This window comes from Gouania willdenowi, chromosome 3 (assembly GCF_900634775.1).
Source record: "Gouania willdenowi chromosome 3, fGouWil2.1, whole genome shotgun sequence".
Classification (NCBI taxonomy): Eukaryota; Metazoa; Chordata; class Actinopteri; order Blenniiformes; family Gobiesocidae; genus Gouania; species Gouania willdenowi.
Genome location: NC_041046.1, coordinates 12,569,039 through 12,592,698, shown reverse-complemented (window position 1 = coordinate 12,592,698; position 23,660 = coordinate 12,569,039). Strand labels below are relative to the sequence as shown.

Here is a 23,660-nt window from a genome sequence, read left to right as displayed (position 1 = left end):
GTGAAGTTGAAGTTGTGTTCTGTAACGTGAGGTTCTCACCTGGACTCTTCGAGCAGTAGGAGGAGGCGGCATCGTGGAGTTTCAGTGGCTGCTATATGACCCAGGGTCCCAAACACTCGCTCTGCAGCAATCACATCATTCATGGTCACCTGAGATGGAGACACACACAGGCAAGCCAAGACACACACAACCCAAAGCACCTCATTGATTGATTTGTCATGTTAATCTCACATTAATTGCCTCAGACTTTAATTTGATTCTTTCCAACAGAGTTTGTCTTGTGGAGATGAAATATGTGACACTAACATTGCAAGGAAGAAGTTTGAAGTTATTTAGGTAATTGTGTTTTTAAAAGCTGCTCTTGTAACCGTTCAAGATACATACTCATATTTTTGCTTGTTTGCAATTTGATTTATAATGTGCGTATTAAACTACAGTATATGTGTCTCTTTAAAAGGAAACTATAGCAACTTCAGCATACTTATCTATAGAAGAAGAAAAAAAAAGAAAGAGCCTTTTTAGAGCATATACTGTAAATCATTGAAATTTAAATAATTTTGTATGGCCAAGCTTACCAACAAATGGCTACTAACTCATGCGGGATTGTAAATTACCTTGGTGACATTCTATGGTTTCCATGATAACAGGATACCTATGCGGGATATTTTGACTTGATAGTGTAGGAGCAATATGTCACAATATGATTATGTATAGCTAAACATAGTCTCAGAAAATTATTTAATTTCACGCTTGTAGTCCAGGTGAAATGTAGGAAACGTAACTCATAATGTACACACTGCATGGCATTACAATTCCAGTTGTTGCTCACCTCCTGACCATTAATCCTTTGCAGATTAAAGTGATAGAGACGGTAGATGACGAAGGATCGCCACAGAGACAGACCAACCACTGGGTTACCCTCTGCATGAATGGTCAGCTGCTCCAAGCGCTTCACTTGAGCCAAAGCTGCCAGCTGCGGCAGACGGCTAATATTGGTTTCCAGGAAAATCAGATGCTGCAAACAAAGCAGTGCTGATATTGAGTAAGACTAAAACAAGGTTTCTCAAAGATGTGTTCAAGTGTACCAACTGTGTGGAGGGAAGACTCTTTTTCTTTTTTATATACAGTGAAAATAATTTATTAGCTTATAATGACAAGTATTCAACTCATGCTGACACATAAGGACTTTTTGGCTGTGGTATACTTATTTTCTTTCTTTTCTTTTCTTTTTTTTTTACTGTTATTCTGAAATTCATCAGTTACCCATGCTTTGTCATTATTATTTTTGGTTAAAGCTAGTGTGTAAGTTTTTTTTTTTTTTGCATAATTTGGTCAAAATTCAATAATCATCTTTGAGGAGATTGTTATCCAAAGTGTTCTGACTGGACAGTGAATCTCTTCTCCTTCTCTTGGCCCTGTACATTTATAAATCCAGGGGTGTGACGCTGTTTTGGGCATTACTATTGGCTGCTCGACTGAAGTCAGGCACGTTCAGGTACCATCGGTAGTAAAGGTGCGATGACAGCCATTCCAGCACAAGTCTCCATCGCGGTATTAGACACCGCAGTTACACAGCAAATCAAGCGAAAAAAAGCAGACCAAGGTGGAAATGCAACAATTTAAACGCACAAACATACTCGGTAGGAATGGACCGCTTTGCGTCCTAGTGAACCCTCGTGATTGCCCAACATCTGGCCCACGTACTGGTATCAGTGGGAGAGTGAGAACAGATGGGATACATTGCGTGTAAACCTCAGAGAAGCTTAACAAAAGTGGAGAGAACAGACACAATTCACTTTATAGTCTGGATGCGGAGTGATGGTTGTCACTCTGCCCTGAGCGGGAGCTGGGATCACAGCCTGTGTAAGCTGTGTGGGGATGAGCTGATGACAGCAGTCGCTGCTCATGACAGTAATTTAGCGTGATACGTACATTCATCTCAGAGTCTCCAAAAAGAGTCCATACATTTGTCACTAGTCTCTATTGAGAAAAAAGTCACTAAGAGCATTCACAAAAGTCACCGGTAAGGGAGGCTAAGTTTTGGTTTCGGTTTCAAAACAGAGCAGAGAGAGGATTCTACATACTGCAGATTTAAGATTATGCAGGCATTATAATAAATCTGTTTGTTTCATTACTACAGTGGTCTGTAACCAGCTATATCTTATCTTACATCTTATCTTGTAATAACCCAACATCTCCCCATTTGTTTTCAAATGAAAACTGTATCAAACAAAGCCCCAAATATGGGCACTTCCATAAAGATAAAGTCAGTACATGAAGGAATGACATTGAGTTTGTAGCTAATTTATAAACAGCAAATGTGTGCCTGAGCATTTCACAGTTACATCTTGAAAAATTCAGAATTCTGATTGGACAGCAATTGATTGGATTTGTCATTGATCAATGATCTGATTGATTGGTTTGCAAGGAATACACATTCTGACATAAAGAATATTGTAATGTGACTATAAATGGTTTTCTAAGGAACTGGTAAATTAAATATGTGGGAACATCATCTTACACTTTAAATGGAATTAAGGTATATCATTATCAAAATCAAAATTACAGTATCTGAAGAAACACTGCAGTTACTGGTAAATTACTAACTTTTTCTACAACTATGTGATGGCATCACATCATACTTATTGTATAGCTCATATGAATTATAAATGTATACAGCTATAGAAAAAGTCAGAAAAAAATAAGGAATTTATTAGAAATGGAAACACCTGATCAAAGTTATCACAGAAGCTTGGTGTTATTTACACATCTGTATTCAAAGCAGGGCTGTTATAAAGGAGCGGTATGCTGAAATATTGGTTGAACTGCTGGTGCAGATAGAGTGTGTGTGCAGTCTCACCGATAGGTTTGGGAACTTCACTCTTATCCGCGGCATTGTTGGTACAATAGCGTCAAAGTTGATGTAGCGGAAGGTGATGACTGTGACAGCACCAGCAGTCTGTACACCCCATCCCCTTTCCAGGGCCTCCAGCGCCCCAAGGCCAAATAACCGCAGAGTGTCTCCATCAAGCTCTGCCAGGTGACAGTCAGATAAGGACAGGCTCTGAACACTGCCACTCCCAGCTTCTAGCAACCTGCATTAAAAAGACACCAACATATAATTGTTTTGTTTGATGTGCCAAATTTAATACATTTGGGGGCGGATTCACTAAAATCTGAAATAAAGGGTGGTAAACCAGGTGCGTCCCTAATTTGAAGGAGTTCAATTGAAGGCTGGTGGACTTCTCTGTCTACTGCACAAACATTTAATAATGTACAAAACAAACTAAAAAATATATATATATATATATATATATATATACTGTATATATATATATATATATTATATTTGTTTTGTTTTGGTTTTTTTACAAAAAAATAAATAAATAAAATGTAAAACCTATATTTTTCCCCACAAATTTAATGTGGGTGCTTCACTCGGTCCTGTAACTTTGCTTTTAAAACAGGCGGATTTGGAAAGAAGCTGTCCTATTGATCTGTTGATGCCATTGATCGGGGTTAATACAGCAACAGAGTCTGTCAATCAGTCGATCAGTCGATCAGCATCATTTGAAGATGATTTGTTGAGCATCATCCAGCAGGTCTGAGCTCCTGAGTAGTCACACACACTCATTTGTGAATATTGTGCCATCGCTGATTAAATTACGCAAGCTGCTCAGGTGATTCTGACCTGACGCTCCTGCCATCAATGCGACAGAAGAGTTTTACGGTCAAAATATGGAGAGAAAGTCACAGAAGCTCATTGAAGCGATGCGTCCGGATTCCGGAGCGACATTTTTGGATTTCCGCGCACAACATCCTCTGCACCACGGCAAACGGACTCCACACGCGCCACTGCGCGTGCCCGTGCAGCTTTTTCTCTCACACGCGCACGCACGCGCACACTGTACTCTGCATTTCTTATGTATTATAAATGTTTATTTTTCTTATACGAGAAAGCTTAACTGGAGTTTTTTTTTCCATATCCGTTGTGTTTTGTGTAAACATTTTCTGCAGCTCATCTCTGCATGTGTTTGCACCTGCTTGTCCGTCGTAATATTTTCCTGTGCTAAAACAATCACAGCAAACAGTTCCAGATTTAATTAATTGCATTGCGCCCACTGCATTAATTTATTTGTATTTCCTCCTCTCATTTTTTTGCTCCCCTTGTGAGATCCACCTATTTTACATATTCATTTGAGGGAAACGCCCTCAATGGATTGAGGGCGCATTTTGACACACAGCAGCCACGCACACTTGATTCCCTGAAGTTAGTACCCCTTATTAGCGCGTGGAGTGACGTTTGCACACGTTTTAAAACCCCTAAACCTTTAGTGAATCCGCCCCTTGATATCTGGGCATTCTATTGAAAGAAGAAATAACAAAAAAGGTCAAGAGCATGTGTCAAATTCAAGGCCTGCTGGCCAAATTCCACACGCATCTTGTTACGTCTGCAATCATTTTTTTTCAGAGTATTAATGAAAGCAAAAAAAACTCTTTGTCAATCATCATACAGTAAGGTCTAAATATCTCACTCCGTTCAAGTTCCCAAATTCAGTAAAACTCCAACCAAAATATGATGGTGCTTGCAGTAGCTACTACATTATTAGCAGTATTATTGAACCACAATTTTTTTCAAACCTGGAGCATTTCCGCAAATTATCCCACAGAATTCTGCCAATTTGCACACAAACCTGCATAAACAGGGCAATACAGTTTGGAATTTGTGCTTTTTTTCCTTCACAAAAGCATGGATGTTTCTGGTCCGGCCCACTTGAGATCAAACTAGGTCATATGTGGCCCTTGAACTGAAATGAGTTTACCACCTCTGGTTCAGAGTGTTACTCTGCTTTAATATTGATTATGTTCACTTCCCCTGATGGTGTGAGACTGGAGGAGTTCTAGTCCCAAGAATACAGTGTCTGTGCTTGTTTCAATGGGCTCAATTCTCTGGGTCTGCAGATACATCTGGGCATTGAACACATCTCAGCATTGCAGGCCATCAGAAGACCCTTCAGAATAACTAATTATGCTCATTTGTTAATTCAAATCAACAAAATATTTTAGCAACAGAAAGCCAGAGTGGCCATAAGTCTAATCCTAGATCAGTGTTGAGATAAAAGTTTTAACAGTATTAGATATGAGGTAATGAGAAGCTGTCAAGAAGAATGTTCAGGAGATGATCAAACTGTATGCAAGAGTAACGCTACTTCATTAAAAGAAGGAAGCTTTTGTAGATTTAAAATTTATGCTGCATTTTTTTTATATCGATTTGGTATTTCTTTTAAAACAAGAAGGTTACAACAGGACCTCAGCAGACTCATTGGCAGAGGTTAGCATGATTAAGGGAATGAAATGTGTGTAAGAATGTTGGCGTTACCTCCAGAAGTGGGCAGACCAATGATCAAATCTAGGGAGACCAGGGAAGCCGAGGCACAGTAAGTGGGTCTAGTAAACCAGCAAGGCGATACCGGTAGTCCTTATTCTGCACACTAACAGAGCATGCAGAAGCATATTCTCTCACCTTTCTCTCCATGATGGGCCACGAGAAGAGCTGCTTGATAATGAAAACTGTATTCCGAATTCCAGGGCGACAAACAAATCTTCCAGTGTGAACCCATGGGATAACATCAGAGAAGAGAAATGTGAGGATGTAGAGCTGGTTGCACACTGGAACTGTCACCTGGTCGACAGCCTGGCGTACCCTGGCCTCGATCGGCTATCGCATGGCGCCCACCACCATTGAGGACGGAATGATACTGGCCGGCTGAAAAGAGATCTCTGGAAGCTCCCCCAATCCGAGATAAGGTGTCGGGCTTGGTATTTCTTGAACCTGGTTGGTATGACAGGTTAAAATTGAAGCGAAAAAAGGAAAGTGGCCACCTGGCTAGACGGGAGCTGAACCTCTTAGCTATCCTGATATATTCCAAGTTCACAAAGAACATATGTTGAGCAACCTCCAGCCAGTGACACCACTCCTCTGAGGCTACCTTCACAGCTCCTTGTTTCCTAAGTCGTAGTTCCTCTCTGCCGGAGAGAGCTTCCAAGACTCGAAGGCGCATGGGTAAACCTAGTTTATCCTTAAGCAAACACTGAGATAACAGCCCTGACACCAATGTCCAAAGCATCCACCTCCACAATGAGCTGTCACTTCGGACGGTTGCTGTTGTGAATGCCATCTTCAATTTCTCAAAGAAGGTCTCAGTTTCCGGGGTCCATGGATATTGACCAGGGAAGAGGTTAGTACGTGCAGAGGGGAGGCCAAAACTGTAATTCCGGATTAATCTGCAGTAGAAGTTTGTAAACTTGCTTGTGGCAGATCTGACCCCATTCTGGACTGCACTAACCTTGGGAGTGCAGGATCCATCTTGGTTACTCCTGGTTAAATTGATAAGCCCCAGGAAAGACGTAGTAGTGGCATGAAAAACACACCTCTCTGCCTTCACAAGGACCTGTCTCACGCGAGCGATAAGTCTCCAAGTCCGGAGAGAAAATCTAGACATCATCAAGATAAAGAAAGATGAACTGATTAAGCATAACCCGCAGGGCCTTGGTGGTGAGTGCCTGGAATACCGCAGGAGTGTTAGTGAGGCCGAAGGGCATTACCAGATATTCATAGTGACCGGTGGGTGTGTTGAAACCGGTCTTCCATTCATCCCCCTCCCGGATCTCTACCAGATCGTAGGCGTTCTGAAGATCAGGGCCCCCTGTAACTGATCAAAGATTGAATTTGAATAACTGCTCTTTATGGTGATGTCATTAAATAAATGCAGGGATGCAGTGAACCATCCTTCTTTCCAACAAAGAAGAAGCCTGCTCCGGCAGGTGATGATGCCAGCCTTGAGAAAAGAGCTGATGTAGTCATCCATGGCCCGATGTTCAGAAGCCCCCCCCCGCCCCGCACCGAGGGTCCAGCGCACCCTGCCACCACTGCAACCACCCACCCCGAGGCTCCAAGTCAACAATCCTATCCTTTTGAAATACCTCTGACAGACAAAAACAAGGTGTATGCAACTCTTTCGAAGCCTAATGGGTAAAAATCCAAATCTTACTAAATCTGTTAAAAATAATTCAAAAAAATAATTTTTTGTATGTATTTACAGTTTTTGCAGGTGTCTGACAGCACTGGAAAATATTCCCAAAGAGGCTAGTGAGCTAACAGTATATGTTTGAAGTCAAAATACAACAATAATGAATCGGGAACAGTTCCAATTGCTTCTCCTTATCATCACACTAATCGAGTTGAAGTTGAAGATCAATACTAATTAAGGTTGTGCCGATACCGATACCACTTCGGGGCCGCTCCGATCCCCTCGGGCAGCCAGCCTTCCCAGTCTAGCTAAGTGGCCGACTTTGAGGGCCACGGCAGACTCGCCACGGGCGCGCTCTTAAGGGATGCGCCGGCAGGCAGCGTGAAACAGAAACCCTACTCTGCACCAGCGGACGTGGCGGTCTTGCCCTGGCCGTCTCCCTGGGAATCCAGCAGGCCTCTCTCCCTCCTCCACCCAAAATTGCTTACCAGAGCGCCCGCAATGTTGTGTGCTGTTACAAATAGGTGAAATGCAGAGGAAATAATTTCACTGTGATGTGATCAATAATATATATTATTATTATTTTTAACTATGAACTGTTTTTGATTTAATACTACTGCTATTCTGGACTGGGTTGTACAAGTTGTTCCTTATTGTTTGGTTGATATTGTGCACCAGGTTAAAACATCACTGGGAGCACAGTACAGCAACATATTTAAGTAGCTGCAGTGAAACAATTGTCTCGTAAATTCTGCAGACAGGTTGATACAATCACTGTTAAACTGGCAGCAACATTCATCTCACACTTGAAGACATGTTTTGGCTTTTTACACAAAGACAATTGGTTTCTTCATTGCCAATTAATCATGACGTGCAAAAAAAACCTTCAGAAGCATTTGTATTGATATTTTGTTGTAGCAATCAAATTTCAATAAATAGTTTAAGTTGTCCAAGCAAGAATAAGATTTTTCAGGATTTTGTTTTGATGATTCAGAGTCATGTGAGGATATACAATGTGTAGATAGTGCAGTGTCGGCATCATGGGGGGGCATTCGCAGGCAGTGCCCCCCCGGCTGACCTACTGTCCCCCCCCCCACCCCCCCCCCCCCCCCCCCCCACACACACACACACACAATTTTCCCGGCCACTACAAGGGAGCTTTTTATTAATCAAAGATATCTGATTGGCTATAGCAACTGACTGTGTCTATTCACTGACAGCGGACGATATGCACCATAGATATAATATATGTTGTGTAATTGTTTCACGTTTGTGCTATTGAACGTACCCTAGAGCTGTTGTAATGTCCATGGCCTGCTCTGTTGATTCACGTGAAGTCACTCAAATTGCTGCATCGCAACAAAGCTAGAGCGCTAAATCCAGATGGAGAGCAGGAAGCTTGAGAATCTGACGTCTGAAATCATCAAAATGCACATATTTTGTGTAGTTTACGGCTGCTCCAGTCGTTCTAACCGAGAAAAGGAAAAGAGATTTTATAGAGTACCGAAGATTGTCATTCACAAGGGTGAGAAATGTAAAAAGCTCACAGAACAAAGCCGTAAAAAGTGGATTTTAAACCTACGTCTGTGGTCAGGAGGAGCAGAGTCTGTTGATGCTGTAGCGACCACTTCCTAAGGTATGTTAGCGAGCTAACTTTGTTTTTGTGGCTGTGTTTATTTAGCATTAGGAATCCGTTTACCCTACATTCTTTGGTTATTTTGTTTTAAAACCAAATCAAAATAACAAATAAACAGTGTGGTTGTTTTGTTTTTCTGATTTAAAACCAAAACAGAAATAGTTATAAATACCGCTAACAACAGCCGTCAACACACACAGAAGTTGATCATAAGAAATGAGGCGCACCAGTAGATTTATTAAACCAATTTATTACACCACATATGTGCATGTTTTACGTAACATCCATTATTTGGTTTTGATTTATGTATTAATAACGTTTCAATTCACCATTAATGTATCTCATGCGGTGCTTCTTTTTATGTCTAGACCGGGAGCAAAAGTCACCAGTTTATCTGGATACTATTTGGACCATAACACTGTTCTGTAAAGTTGGCAGATATTCACAGATTTAGACTTCCAGCATCAATAACTCTTTATCGAAACGTCACCGACACAAATTACACCTCTGCCATCAGTGTGAGATGGACAACATGATACAAGATAATTTTTTATCAAATGCAGCAGAGTAAAAATTTGTCTGTGGGTCATCTCTGTGTGGTGAGATTAAAACATCAAGCTGTCGTCCTAGTTTCGCTTAAATATCCAAATATCACACAAACAGAACCAGATTTAATTTTAAAACAGAAAAACGCTGCTTGTTTGGTTTTTAAACCAACCCGTTTTTTTTTTTTTTCCGGGGGGGGCGTTAGATGCTACTCGGAAAGGAGTGTTTTTGTGCCCCCCGCAGTTTTCTTAATGCCACCCCAGTTAATGCTGCCTGGAGCCGACTCTGAGATAGTGTAAGATGATTTATTTAAAGGGTTGCTCATACAACTAAGCAAAATGTTTGGTAAATGTAGGGAAAACACATTGACTAAATAAATAGAGCACTCAATTAATGACATAATCAATAATAAACATGCAAGGGTTGGGGGTGTCACACGGTGAGGTCTGTCAGAAACCAGAAACCAAAAGTAGACACGGTTTAAAGGGTGCGTTCACACTTAATGCGACTGGCGACTCTGGCGACTAGATTACATTCAAAATCAATGTAAATGATGCGCGGTCACGCAACCTCCCTTCAAGCGATTTTTGATTCCAGCGACTCGTCGCTCAAAGTTGAAAAATTTTAACTTTTCAAGCGACAACTCCATTCCCTCCTGCTACAGCGAGAAGGCTGCCGCGAGAGGGCTGTGCACTTCCTCAACTTACTGGGGCCAAATGAAAGTGGAATACTCCTTAAATTAGTCTTTTCAATTCTAAGTATATTTTCAGTGAACTCATCCATTAGTAACTCCGTAAGTTGAGCATTTAAACTGTAAGTACAAAGCGGTGCTGTCTATTAAAGTGATCAGCCCTCTCAGTGCAGCAGCCCTCACATACTATTCCCCAGTCTTCAAGTAACTGGAGCGATGGAGCAACCAAAAAGTGCAACAATGTTCAAGCGACTCATCACGGGTGACTGAAGCAACCATTGCAGTTCGGTGTTAAGATAATAGAGTTTCTTTAATAGCCAGTGGTTTGGTACACAGGTGTCAAACAGCATTAGCATTAGCATAAGTTAGCATTAACTAACATTAGCATTAACATAATTTAGCATTATCTAGCATTAACATCAGCATGAGTTAGCATTAATATGAGTTAGCATTAACTAGCATTACCATTAGCTAGCAACAGCATTAGGATGAACTAGCATTAGCTAGCTTTAGCATAAGCCTAGCATTAACATTAGCATTAACATAGCAATAGCATTAACATAGCATTACTATTAGCCTAGCATTAGCATTAGCCGAGCAACCAATAGGATTATTATTATAACAGGGCTGCCAAGTTTCAGAAATGACAAGAGTGAGACTTTAGTGACCCGATGCGTTCCGGCGAAAAAACAGTGTCCTTTTTTAACATGGTTTTGGCCTGTTTTAACGTTGATTTATACTTTAAGACTGATGTCCTCACCTCCATGCCAGCGGCACTCCCTGCACTGTGGCCTCCTAATGCTAGAAAATAGAAATGAAAACTAACAAGAATTTTGACAAAATACATTTATTTGTCAATATTTCATTTTAACCAACTCTCCATCATTTAGCTGGGGACATGTCTCATGTTGTAGGTGTTTGTCACAGTTTTTGATGCCTTGAACAGAGGCAGGGGGCTCCCACTTAAAACACTGTGGCCCAAGGCAGTGCTACCTTTACCTCAGCTCTCCTTGTCTGCAACAGAAAGGACGTCATTAAAAAGAAAATCATGTAAAAAACATTAAAACATCAAGTGATGTTTGATTGAATGAATGTCTTAGCAGCAGACTCAAGGTCCATAGAAATACACTATTACATACAAAAATAATCATAACAGTTCAAATGAACATTAGATTAGACAAGGCATTTGTTTCATTTACTATGTATTTACGCTGACATAACCTACAAGTGCAATTCAGTAGCTGAATAAGAGTTTTAATTAATTTAAGTTAATGTCTAGCACAGACACACTTAGGAGTGGACGATATGGGCAATAAAATAAAACGTTACTGCTTTGGTTACATTAGGCCTGGGTGATATGGACCAATACTCATATCTCTATATTTTTCCTCAAAATGGCCATAGGCGATACAAACCATTTATTTTTTTAACAATAGTTTTACAAGAAAAACAATAATGGGTCAATGTCAGTGGAGAAAAATGCCACAAAGACCCTTTTATTAATCACTAGCAGCACAATAACAAATTTTGTGTCACTTTTGACTTTTTCCTTCATTAAGGCTGAAATGTGATTAAGTTATGTAGTGTTGCTTTTTTCAGGGCAGCTCTGAGTTGTTGAAAGTCGTTTTTAAAGTAAATCACCTTCAGGACACTCTCTCTTTAAGAATGGAAACAGCCCCGTTAGCTACAGCACCAGATCTCTGCTGAGAAGAGAAACACCTGCAATGTTTCCTCAAACATCCCTCAGTGCTTCAACACTCAGAACTGATAGTTTTACAGACAGACAGACATCTGCACTGAGCCTCTGTCAGTCGCTAACACAGCTGACTGTGTGTGTACGTGCACTAGGGGGGAGGGAGGGTTAGTTTTTTAGACGAGTAAACTAACACTATAACACACGCAGCAATATAAACAGTGAAGAAAATTGGGTAGTTACATACCATCTCAGACGGCGTCTGTCCTCTAGAAACACTTTATTTTCTGAAAGCATGTCGACAACTCAGTGCTTGTTGTGTGATGTCTCGTCAAGACCTGCCTTACGTTGCATCTGATTGGTTTATTATTGTGTGATGCCTGCCGTGGTTGGTAGATGGTAAATGGACTTGATTTATATAGCGCTTTATCAGCACACTGAAGCAGTCTCAAAGAGCTTTACATATCAGCTCATTCACCCAGTCACTCTCACATTCACACACCAGTGGGACAGGACTGCCATGCAAGGCGCTAGTTGACCACTGGGAGCAACTTAGGGTTCAGTGTCTTGCCCAAGGACACTTCGACACATTGTCAGGTACTGGGATCGAACCCCCAACCTCTCGATCAGAAGACGACCCACTACCACCTGAGCCACGGTTAGATTTAGGCACAAGGAGACATGGATTGTTCTGGGATTGGTTATCTCGGTCAGTCACTCAGAGTTACTCGAGCTACGGCAGGCCGCGAGGACCAAAGTTCATTATCATGAAAAAAAAAAAAAAGAGTACTGAATTGGGGAAATATAAGCATGAGAAATGTCAAGTGTGGCATGTGGTGTGAGAATGCGTCAAATTGAGTGACTGTCACACTCAAAGCGTGAGGCTTGGCAGCAATGATTATAAGATGGTGGCGTGCAGGAGTGCAGCAGTCAGACAACTCTCCCAGTGGTTTTACATGTTTCTACTACTTTCTTGTCTGACTATGTTTTTCTAAGAGCACTAAGACATACAGTAGAGAAGAATTAATCCAGACTGGATTGTGTTCTGGTGAGTTGGACTCCAGCTGGAATTTTAACCATAACATCCCACCGGCAGGCACCCCGTGGTTCACCATACCAACAAAGGGGAAGATGATGCAAGAAGTGAGGCTGCCAAGCCTGTGTCCAGTGCTGGCTACGGAGGGACCTGCACAGACCAGCGTTACCCAGCATCTTCCTCACAAATGTCAGGACACTGAATAACAAGCTTGATGAACTATCGGCCACAATTGAGGCACAGAAAACCGTGCGGAAGAGCTGCATCATCATTGTAACAGAGACCTGGCTACACTCAGGAGTTGCAGATGATGCTATCATGCAAACAGGCTGCACAGCTCAATGAGCCGACTGGACGAGTGACTCGGGGAAAAGCAGAATCCATTCTAATTCTTTGTGGATTGTTCATGTAGGACAGTTTGAAGATGTGCTGTAGCAAGTTTGGTGTGAACTGAGCAAAAATTGTGGGAGGCGATATGTTTAATAAGTTTTACAATTTTGAGTGATGATAGACTTCATAATTTGCAATAAGTTTAAATGTACAAATGTTTTTTGACATTGAGGCTACATTTTGGTGGAAGTTGCTAATCTGTAGCACATATTGTTGATTTGTTCAGAATTTTTAAATGACCATGATTTCTATAGTGCCACCTTTTGGGCTATTGGCCTGTTTTTGCAGCTGAGGCAAAAAGAAGAAGATTTTTGTCTCACTTGGGATCTCGTGGGCTGTTGGGTCGACTGTTGTTTCTGAGCCTGCTCTCTGTTACCCCCGGCGGTCGCTCTGGCTCAGAACCAGGGCTCACTCGCCTGACAAAGTGCAAACAAGGTCACTGATCAGAGACAAAACATTCTCACAGAAAATCCTCTTTTGCCTCGTCTTTCCAAAACACACACACACACGCACGCACGCGCACTCACACACACACACACACACACCAATTCAGCAATCTGGGGAAAAAAGCACATTTCAAAGAAAAATTGTAGAAAGATGATCTCACATCCTGCCTACGTGAGGCAGGCAATCAAATTTCTAAAGATTTTCATAAAACAACAATGTGTGGCCCAGTAATAACAAATAGATGGCTCTCTACCTGTCTGGGAATGTGTTTCAACTCATTTGTGGGTAAATATTCCTGCAGGAACATACACATAGCACACAACAGATACTCTAACACATCCATCATTTCCTTTTGGCCTGGAATACAAGTCCAGACACGAGACTGGGGACACACCAACAAATGGTACTTGTAAGGAATTCCACGTGTTCTTTACCTGGGTTCATCTGGAGATGGGTCCTGTGCTAGGCCATTGGTGTGAGCAGGGCAGTGAGCAGGACTGTTCTCTGGACTCACTTCTTCTTTTGCACCGTTGGTTGATGGAAGCTCTAAGCTGGTCCTGACACCCTCCCACTGCTGAGCTGCATTACGGATTGCCAGTCGCCGCTTCTCCTGGATGAAAGGAACAAGCACACACTCACAAGTCAGCGCACAGCCAGAGCTTAATACAGCAGTAACAGTAATAAAAGTATACATTTCATACATTGACTGGACAAAATGCTAATGCCTTTGTTTTTTAGTTATTTCGGTTCAAAACCAAATAAGAAAATAGAAAAAACATTGTTTTTTTTTGTTGCATTAATTTAAAGGTCCAGTATTATGCTATTTTTCACCCATCTCCATTTGTTTTAAGAACCCCAACAACATAGTATTTGAGGTTTATTTTCCCAAACTCGCCTGTTTTCTGGAGTTTTAGCCCTCTAAAAAGTCATTTTCATGACGCTTCTAAAAACAGGCTGTTCTTCATGCATATGCATGAGTAGGCGTGTCTTTCGACGCAGACTCCACGCCACAGCTGATCACCATAGCGATTTTCTTTTGCTATCCGCACACTTGTTATTGTTTTCAGCCTAAAAACTGCACATTACAGTAAAACACATGGCTATTTAGGCGGCTATTGTGATTGTGAGTCTGACAAACGCTGCTTCAGGGTGTGTTTATCACAGCAGCAGCGGAGTCTGTCATCTGTTTCACTCACTCACCAGAGGAGCTACGTCACTTTCTTGTTATTCTAACCTATTATAACCACAGGAATAGTCCATTAAGGATGATAGTCCACTGTTTTGTCAGATCACGTCAAAGACGATACGAGGCAATATAGCACCTTAAACTGTCTTATGTCTTGTTTTAAGAGAAAAAATACCCCCTTTTTTACCTTTTTAAATGTTGTGCGTTGTTTTTTATTACCTTTGTACATACTCAATGCCCTTGTTTTTGCTCCTGTCTCTTAATTTATGCTCTGTGGTGTACTGTAGCTCTATGCGAGCACCCCTCAAATTTCGCTGTACCACCAAGTACAATGACAATAAAGACTATTCTATTCTATTCTATTCTATTCTATAACAGCTACTAAAAGTGTAACTGATTGTGAGCGCTCACACTGCACTTCAGATAATTTATATACTGGATTATCTATATATTTAACGTAAATATATTATCTGTGGTTAAGGGAGCATGCTTGTAATCATAGGCTCACTGGTTCTAATCTCCCTGGTACATCACTGTGGGATGTTGATCAGTCCCTTATAATAACCTTAACCACTCCCTGGGCACTACACTGTGGCTGCCCACTGCTCCTCAGGGAGGGGTTAAATGCAGAGAACACATTTTGTGTATTTACATATGACAATTAAGTATAATGTATATTCTATATTAAACCGCAGTGTTTGTTTAACCTGTGAGGTAGTTTGAGAGAGAGTAGCTCACATTCTCATAGGGTAGGAGGAGCCAAGATTGTCAGGAGGAGGAGTTTCCACCTTATGACAAATTATTGGGAGAAAAATCAAACTTGCCAATTTGCAGCTGACTTTTTACAAAATGTGGAATAACAAGGGAGAGAGGAAACTTTGGTCCTCTGAATGAGGCTAAAGGAATGTACAGTACATCACTGTAGCAAAACCATTATAAAGCAAATTTTTCAGAATACTGCCCTTTAAAACCAGTAACAGGAAAACGGGAAAACCAAATACTAAAAAACCAGTGTATTTCTGGTTATTTTTAAAATCAAAATAACGATGGCAACATATTATATTGTTTTGTTTGTTTGTCTTTTTAAAAAAGCGCAGTTGATTCCAACACCTTCATACTCAAAGCACTCAACTTTGTAATGGCAAAATACATAATAATAAATATGTATGACGATTTCAACAAAACAAAGCGGCACCTTTATTGATTCTGTCATGTGTGAGTAAAATTACCATAATGACACTATATTGGCTCTATAGAGCCATTCCTTATCTTTTGGAAACTGGTTTCTCAGATAGAGCAAATATGAGCAGAGTTAGTCATTTAAATTAAGAAAGTGTCTATTCATACGGTTGCTGTATGGACAATCCCCGGTGCTATTGGTACGTTTACCGAAGTACACGTATGTAGCGTCTTAGGTTTAGGGTTAGGGTTAGGTTATAAACCTATATCGCAACAGTTCTTAGGGTTAGGGTTAGGTTTAGTCTTAGTCACGTGACCTAAACTGGCCAAATAGGGGCGCTGCATACAGATAGAATGTCGGTATATTGATACAGCAACCATACGAATAGCCACTGCCTTATATTAACGCGTGCCTTGAGATGTGTTCAAGGTCCCTGGGAAACCCAGACAATTTCATTAATTTGTAAAATATCACCCGACAACACATGAAAAGAGGACGTGTCTGGGTAAAACCAAACGTATGGTAACCCTACATGGTAAATGGTAAATGGACTTGATTTATATCACGCTTTATCCTCACACTGAAGTAGTCTCAAAGCGCTTTACAATATCAGCTACATGTCATCATTTCATTAAGTAAAAAATGAAAATGCAGTGTTATAGTTTGGTCACATGGGGGAGCATTCTAAAGTGTTGTTTGCCATACCTGCATTGAAAAAGGCACCTTGGGATGAAATATGAATTAGAAAATATTTTTATAAAAGAATATTGACTCATTCGAACACATCTGTAACCTTTGCACTCCAGGAAGCACAGGGTTACACAATAAATGATTACTGTAAATATTACGTCTGCTATTCAAAATTGTATATTACAATGGTTTGTATATTTGCACACACTTGTCCATAATAGACCTTTTCACCTTCAAACATTTTTTACCATTCAGCCCCTGTCAACCCTAGAAACCAAGTGATCACACAGTTTCTTGCCTGTCATCTCGTGCTGCCAGATGACTATTGTTGTAATTGTCCCTGTATAAACAAAGTTCATTTGAATTTAATTAATTTTCTGTGACCTTGCTATAACAAATAAACAGTGGTTGCAAATTTTAAACTACTTATTTGGAACTCTATTTTATTTCAGTCTACACATTTACAAACTCAGTCACTTAGACATCTTGGATCTGTGCACCCTCAGAAAATCAGCTGGTCACATTATTTTGACCTGAAATTACCTGATTTTCCACCGTTTGTAATTCTTCTCCAGTCTGTCTTCACTTCATCCACTGGTGCGTCATGTTTAGGGGGAGTAAATGGCTCCTTAATCACTACAAAGAGGTTTATGCAGTTGATGTAGCGTTCTTATTCTCTATTACAAGTTTGCGGAGAAGTCACAGTGTTTGCAACTGTATCCACCTGCAGTCACAGATTTTTTGCGGTTTAGATATAGAATCAACTACACTTTTCAAAAAAGACAATATGATTCCATTGTTATTTTGATTTTAAAACCAATCAGAAATACACCGTTCTTTTAGTATTTGGTTTTTCTGTTTTCCTGTTTCTGGTTTTAAATTAATGAAACAAAATAACCAAAGAACGAAGGGTACACGGACTTACAGAGCCACTTTGCTCATTAACCTTTATATCGTATTTATTGACCAAATCAGTGGTTCTCAAACTGGTAAGTAGTAGCTCAGGGGTCTGTGGAATAGTTTCTAAAAACAAAACAAAAATATAATTAATGTTGTATCATTACAAAAGTGTACATATGGGGGCCGATGCACCAATAAAACAAACATATTTGTACACTATATGGATACTGACTGCTGTATCACTGTTACAAGCACATCGCTGACTTTTTGACCTAAAGAGTTGACCCATATGAGTTATTATAAATGATTCATCAGGCTAATATACAGCGCTTGACAGTATCAATGCTCCAAGCGGGGCTTCCCGCATGAAATATCGCCCATGTAAGTTTGGAGAGATGGACCATCTTTGGCCAGGTCATGTGAACTGGAGAATACCTGGAGAACGTATCACTTTACGGCAGTCACATGACCACAGGCTCAGATATACTCATTGGGCTAAGGCTTTTGCTTGTATTTTACCGCCTGTTTGACTCCAGGTCATGGCCGAGGCAAGCAAAAAGTTTAAAACTGCTTCTGAGGAGGCTAAAAAGACACTGTCGAGACCCGGCCCTCTCCGCCGACCCGCCTGGCGGTGGACACCGCCTCACACATGGCGGGTCACCCCGGCAAAGGGGGCCGACGACGGCAGCAAGGCCAGGGAAACGGAAGGGGAGCGCCACCGACACGGCAAGGAAGGCCGAGCGCCGGGCCTCCAGCAGAGGTGAGAGGAGGGTGACGATTGCTCCTCAAGCCGCGGCGTCAGCCAAGCCCCGTTTTGCACCCCACCCCGACCGACCCAGTCCTTAGAGCCAATCCTAATCCCGAAGTTACAGGTCAACTACTGTCTGCATACACAATCAAAAGACAAGGGAGGCTGGCCAGACTTGTTGATTTTTGTGACAGTGCTGCGGCGCTTGTGGCCACTAGGGGCGCTTGACGTGAAAGTTACAGGTCTAGCGCCCCTAGTGGCCAAAAGTTACAGCGTGTCTTTAAATATGATGGCTGTCTCAATGGCTATAAAATTGTACAAAAAAAGTGATTTCTCAAATAAATATTTTTTACTGGTATTACATTGAACACATTACTTTTTAAGTTAATTTCTACTACAAATTCTACTACAAACCTAAAGATTTAAGTTGAAACATTCAAAGAATAGATCATTCTTATGGCATTTAGAACCCATGTTCTAAGTGTTGCATACATTTTCTGTAGAGACACCCAACGGTTTAAAGTGGCTCTGGGTGGCATTTTTAGATAGGCCAATATATTATTTTAATAAGCTCAGTTGATCAATGCCCCACTTTTTAATCTACTGTATATGTGAGTCACAATTAGAGTGAGGAGTGCACATCTCTTAGTAAAAGACATACAACTGGATCCTAGCAAATTGCTTAAGTCTGAGAACTAATTCAAGGTCACATTTACCTTTGTTTTACCACAGTAAAGAGTTGTAGTGTAGAGCAGATGTGGATAGCACTGCACTCACACATTATCACATTTATATATATATATATATATATATATGTTTTTTTTTCTAAATAACAGTATGCAAACTTTGAGCATTACCAAATCTTATCACAAGCCATTAATGTTCATCGGTAATAGAGGCAAGCCTTATAACTAGTTTTAGTCTTCATTGCAAACCTCTCCACCTCTATAATAAGCTCTTTATGAAACATTCACTAGGCTATCCTGTGAATCTACTACATAATCAAACAATAAATTCAAACATTTGAAGGCAACATGAGTAACAAGTACCTTATGAATGGTCTGTCTGTGACTCTCCTTCTTCTTCTCCTCCTCTTTTCGAGTCTGTACACCTGCCATGCGCCGATCCTCGTCCTGAAAAAGATAGCCAGTGCAATCAGAGCGCCGCTCCATTCATGGCTGGTGAATTATTAAACAGAGCTGAAACAACCACAAAGGACACTTTGATGTGAATGGTCAGAGCAGCATGGGCCGGTGCCGTACATGAGGCTAAGGGAAACTCTCTCTGTTGCATCACAAGGATTATCTGTCTGATTTTTAACCCTCAGATAAACTGAAGCCAGCTGTTGGGGGAAGCCAGAACTCCCAGAATGCATTGCAGCTGACACAATCAAAGTGTACCAACAAAAACAAAAAAATAATAAACAAGCAGGGATATGAAGCCGTGTGTGGCAAAAGTAGCACAGATACAGCTTGTCTTATCGATCCGGTTAAACTGCTAGCCTCAGTGCAGTTAAAGCAGTAATGTCAGCAAGAAGAAATAGCTTAAACCTTAATGAGACCATGTGGAAAGCTACTGTTTAGATCTAGAGTGTTAACACATGCACTTCATCATTGGCCTGACTATATTTCACAAGCTGTTCCTGTAGATCAGTGGTTGCCAATGTTTTTTCCTCCCGATCCTGTGATGTTTCCCTTCTTTTTGCTCTGAGATTAGTTTTTTGTTTGTTGGTTTTCTTGACCATTTTATGTGTCTGAGACATTTATCCACGATTCTCTGATATTTCAGCCCTTTTTATCTTTATGTGACATCACAGAGTGCCACAGCATATTGTTGCCCAAGTCAGACCTAAGGCAGTGTACACACATTGTGAATATAGGTTACAGAGTAACTATAGGAGATCTGGCATAACGCAAATTCAAAATGTAGCTTATGAATGAAAAATAAAAAAAAAAATATTCTATTCTATATAATGTTTCTATGCGCTAAATTCTAGCTGTGCATTTGCTAAACCCTGAGGGTGGATGCACCTCCAGTTGGAAATCACTGTGGACTCAACCTGTTCATAATTAACAATGAAATAACATAGGTAGCAATGAACAATTAACTAATGGCAGTTTTTTTGGAAAATAAGAATTTCAGGAAATTTTTTTTTTTTCTGCAACGATACAGCACTAAATGAAGCTAGTTTAGCTAACGTCAACCAAGGACACTAAAGAAAATTGACTCATTTGTATTTAATGCCTTATTAAACTAATACATACTGCTTATACCTTTAATATTCAGACATCTACTTTACTTTACCAATACTTTTAATAATTGTGTTTTGTCCTAAAGCATATTGAAAAATCTGATGTAATTCAAACACTGATAGCTTAACACAGTTTACCAAGATAATGTTATTATCAAAACCAAATGACAAACATTTATTAAGAGCTGACTCCCCTCTCTCCTAAAGCAAGTTGTTTACAATGTACCAGTAGTTAAGTGTAAACTTGGACTACACCTAGCATTGGGGGCATGTTGTTTAGTTTTTGAACAGTTTGAAAAGAAGGTCACACTGACACATCTTTTGACAGGTCAACACTTTTTGTTTCTCAATTGTGAATTTGTATAATGTTTTTAAACTGCATCAGTATTATGACAAACAGCTACAGGCAGTAGTTTGTGCAAGACTTATTATACAGTACATTACCAAAGTGACACGTGTAACAGGACCACATCCTCTGAAACATTCATATAAAAGCATGAAATCAGAGCTGCCAGTTTTAACTGTATCAGCATAAAGTTTTGAGTGCAAGGTGTGCTATAGTTACAGATTCTTTCAAAGTGCAAGCTCAGACACATATACGCTCTGCTTGACAGCTTCTGAAAGCATGCTGATGCTATGCTGCAGCACATTGTTGGCACGCCACATTTATTCAGTGACTTCATGTTTCATGAAAGTAATTATTATTTTGTCAGACTTAAAAAGAAAAGAAATGCCTTGAATGCATAGCTGATTACTGTATTCAGCCACTCAAATTATTTTGCCTCATAAAGTGTGAACGAATACTTCACAGTTCAAATGTAAAAAAATAAAATAAAAGAAATATACTGAACGGGAACAGCGCATGTTGGACTGGAGATGCCCATTTAAAAATGAATAGCAAATTACATGGGTTCATCAATTCATAGAAATAACCTGCAGAAACATGTTCAGAGAGAAAAATATGCAGGATCTTATACGTAATGGCTGGCAAAAAAAGGTCATCAACTGGATTTAACTAAACAAATATGTAGGAGCCTCTCATAATTACTACTGTACCTGGGTGAATATTGTATTTCAGCTGGCAATAAGTTATTTAACAGTGTGTAGCATCTCATTTGTTAAACAACCATATCAAAAGTCACATCCTGAATCTGGTTCAAAAGGTGCAGTTTATTGGCATGTATCAAGCAGAGGAAATACCAAGGAGAATGCTGTAACTACTAAACTCAACTAGGAAACATCATCTTTGAGGAAGGAATGCTGTTGGAAAAAAACATGTAAAATGATTGTTAAAAACTACAAACTTAATTTCCCCTGTGCTCCACACGGTGGAGCGACTGCAGTGAGCAACCAGTGCTTTTCCTTCTTCCTTGGGTCAGCCAATCATGATTCTATTATAAATACAGCCCTGAAGAGGCAGGACTAGCACTAGACCTGCTGCTGGAATTGCTTAGATGTGTGTGCCATATGTATTTTGAATTACTTTATTGTAAGTAAAGTTTATATATCAGTAAGTGAGGATAATAGAAGGTTTTTCGCCGTCATCAGGTTCTGGGCAGTAACCCGGAATGCGGGGCCATGTTGGTGGTACGTGGGCTTAAACACTACATGCTGGAGGCACACAGAGGTAAACTTTGCAATGAATAAACCACAGAAAAGCTCCTCAAAATGCATTATAGATGCAAAGGCATACAGGGAATGATTTGGTCCGTAAGAAAGGGCTTCTTCTTCTTGGATTAATGACGACCCGGAGAGTCTTCCGTCTATTATGTATCCTGATATCGTCAACTACCTGGATTTCACCAAGCCCATACAAAGCGGAAGACCTTAAATCTTGTTAAAGTTTGGAGGCCTATAATAAGATGGTATGTGGATGGGTGAGGGAGATGCAGTATTTGAATTATCTAGATTTAACTTATAACATACATTTTGATTGCAACTCTACAGTTATGTTTTTATTAAAACACTTTATTGTACTTTGTTTAAAAAAAATTGTAATTTGTTTATACAGTATCTTTTAGAATCATCGGCATTCATCATCAGCACTCAGTTCTTACTCATGTCAAAGAAAATAAATACCAGAACTGAGTGCAAACCCTTTTTCCTGTGTGGTCTGAGTGGCGCCAGTTGAACCCTAAATCTCCAATAATGATCATAATTGATGATCACTTAAACTTTTGGCGAAATCAAATCATGAAAAACAGCAATAGAACTTAGGGCTATAAATCTTTGCACAACGTGAAGGAAACTAAAGGCTTGAGACTTTAATCAGCTGCGTAGCCTTAAGAAAACCATTTACCAGTGTGGCTGTTCTGAAAAAGTGGCATCAATATGTTAAGTTGCATAAAGATTTGACTTTGGAGCAATGGAAGAAGGTAATGTGGTCTGATGAGTCCAGATTGACCCTGTTCTAAGTGAAGGTCCCAACAGAGTAAGAAGTGAGGCTAAAGTGATGCATATTAGTGCCTACTGTAAAAGCCTGTTGCTGCAGGTGGTTAGATTTTGGTCCAGCATCGTTATCTGTCCACAGAATGAGGAAAACTGACCAAATCACTTTACTAAGGACCAGGTTTTATTTTTTTCACATAATGGAAGGCACATTGGATGACAATGGCAGGATTAAATCCTTAAAAGCAATATCTATGCCTGTTGAATTTAGTGACCACAACATTATATCATTAGCAATAAATGCAATACTTGCCAAATCTGGCTATAGGATTATATTTAAAATAATTAATATACATTTTCTGGAAGGGATTTGTAGATCACTTAATCAAATTAAAACTGGCAAAATGTTCTGAATTGCTCACAAGCTGAGGGTGCATTATTTACTTTTATAGAAATATTTTTTTACTAAAAAGCAGTCAGTTAAATCAGTTAAAGCTCCCTGATAGATAATGAACTGAGATGCTGAATGAAGCAGAGTGATTTGTTGAAAAAGTTAGTTATTGCATCAAGTAATGTAGAGAATTGGAAAACTTATTGATCACTGAGAAAACAAAACCACCAAAATGAACAGATAAAACAATATCATCAATACAAATTAAAAAAAATTAATAATGATTGTTAAAAAAAATATGGAGAACATTAGGAAGTTATCGGGAAAAATAAAGCAAACAAAAGATCTGGATTCACTGAACTAGACTGTGCATATATAACCAAACAATTCGATATAGTAAATTATTTTAATGATTAATACAGTTAATAGTATATGAAATCGTATGCTGCCTGGGTA

General features: G+C 40.0%; 1 protein-coding gene across 3 annotated transcripts in view; it reads right to left on the bottom strand.

The window, feature by feature from the left end:
• The window catches only part of lrrc49 (leucine rich repeat containing 49), a 35,218-nt gene that overhangs the window by 3,630 nt on the left and 7,928 nt on the right, over window positions 1-23,660 (bottom strand). For 2 of the 3 annotated variants that reach the window (XM_028443241.1, XM_028443243.1), the window contains 6 exons: window positions 19,224-19,307; window positions 13,905-14,080; window positions 13,344-13,439; window positions 2,861-3,095; window positions 830-1,015; window positions 40-149 (listed from right to left, as the gene is read on the bottom strand). In XM_028443241.1, coding sequence (XP_028299042.1) covers window positions 40-149; window positions 830-1,015; window positions 2,861-3,095; window positions 13,344-13,439; window positions 13,905-14,080; window positions 19,224-19,307 — 887 coding nt within the window. The remainder of the gene's footprint in view (window positions 1-39; window positions 150-829; window positions 1,016-2,860; window positions 3,096-13,343; window positions 13,440-13,904; window positions 14,081-19,223; window positions 19,308-23,660) is intronic. The other variant, XM_028443242.1, reaches the window with a different exon arrangement.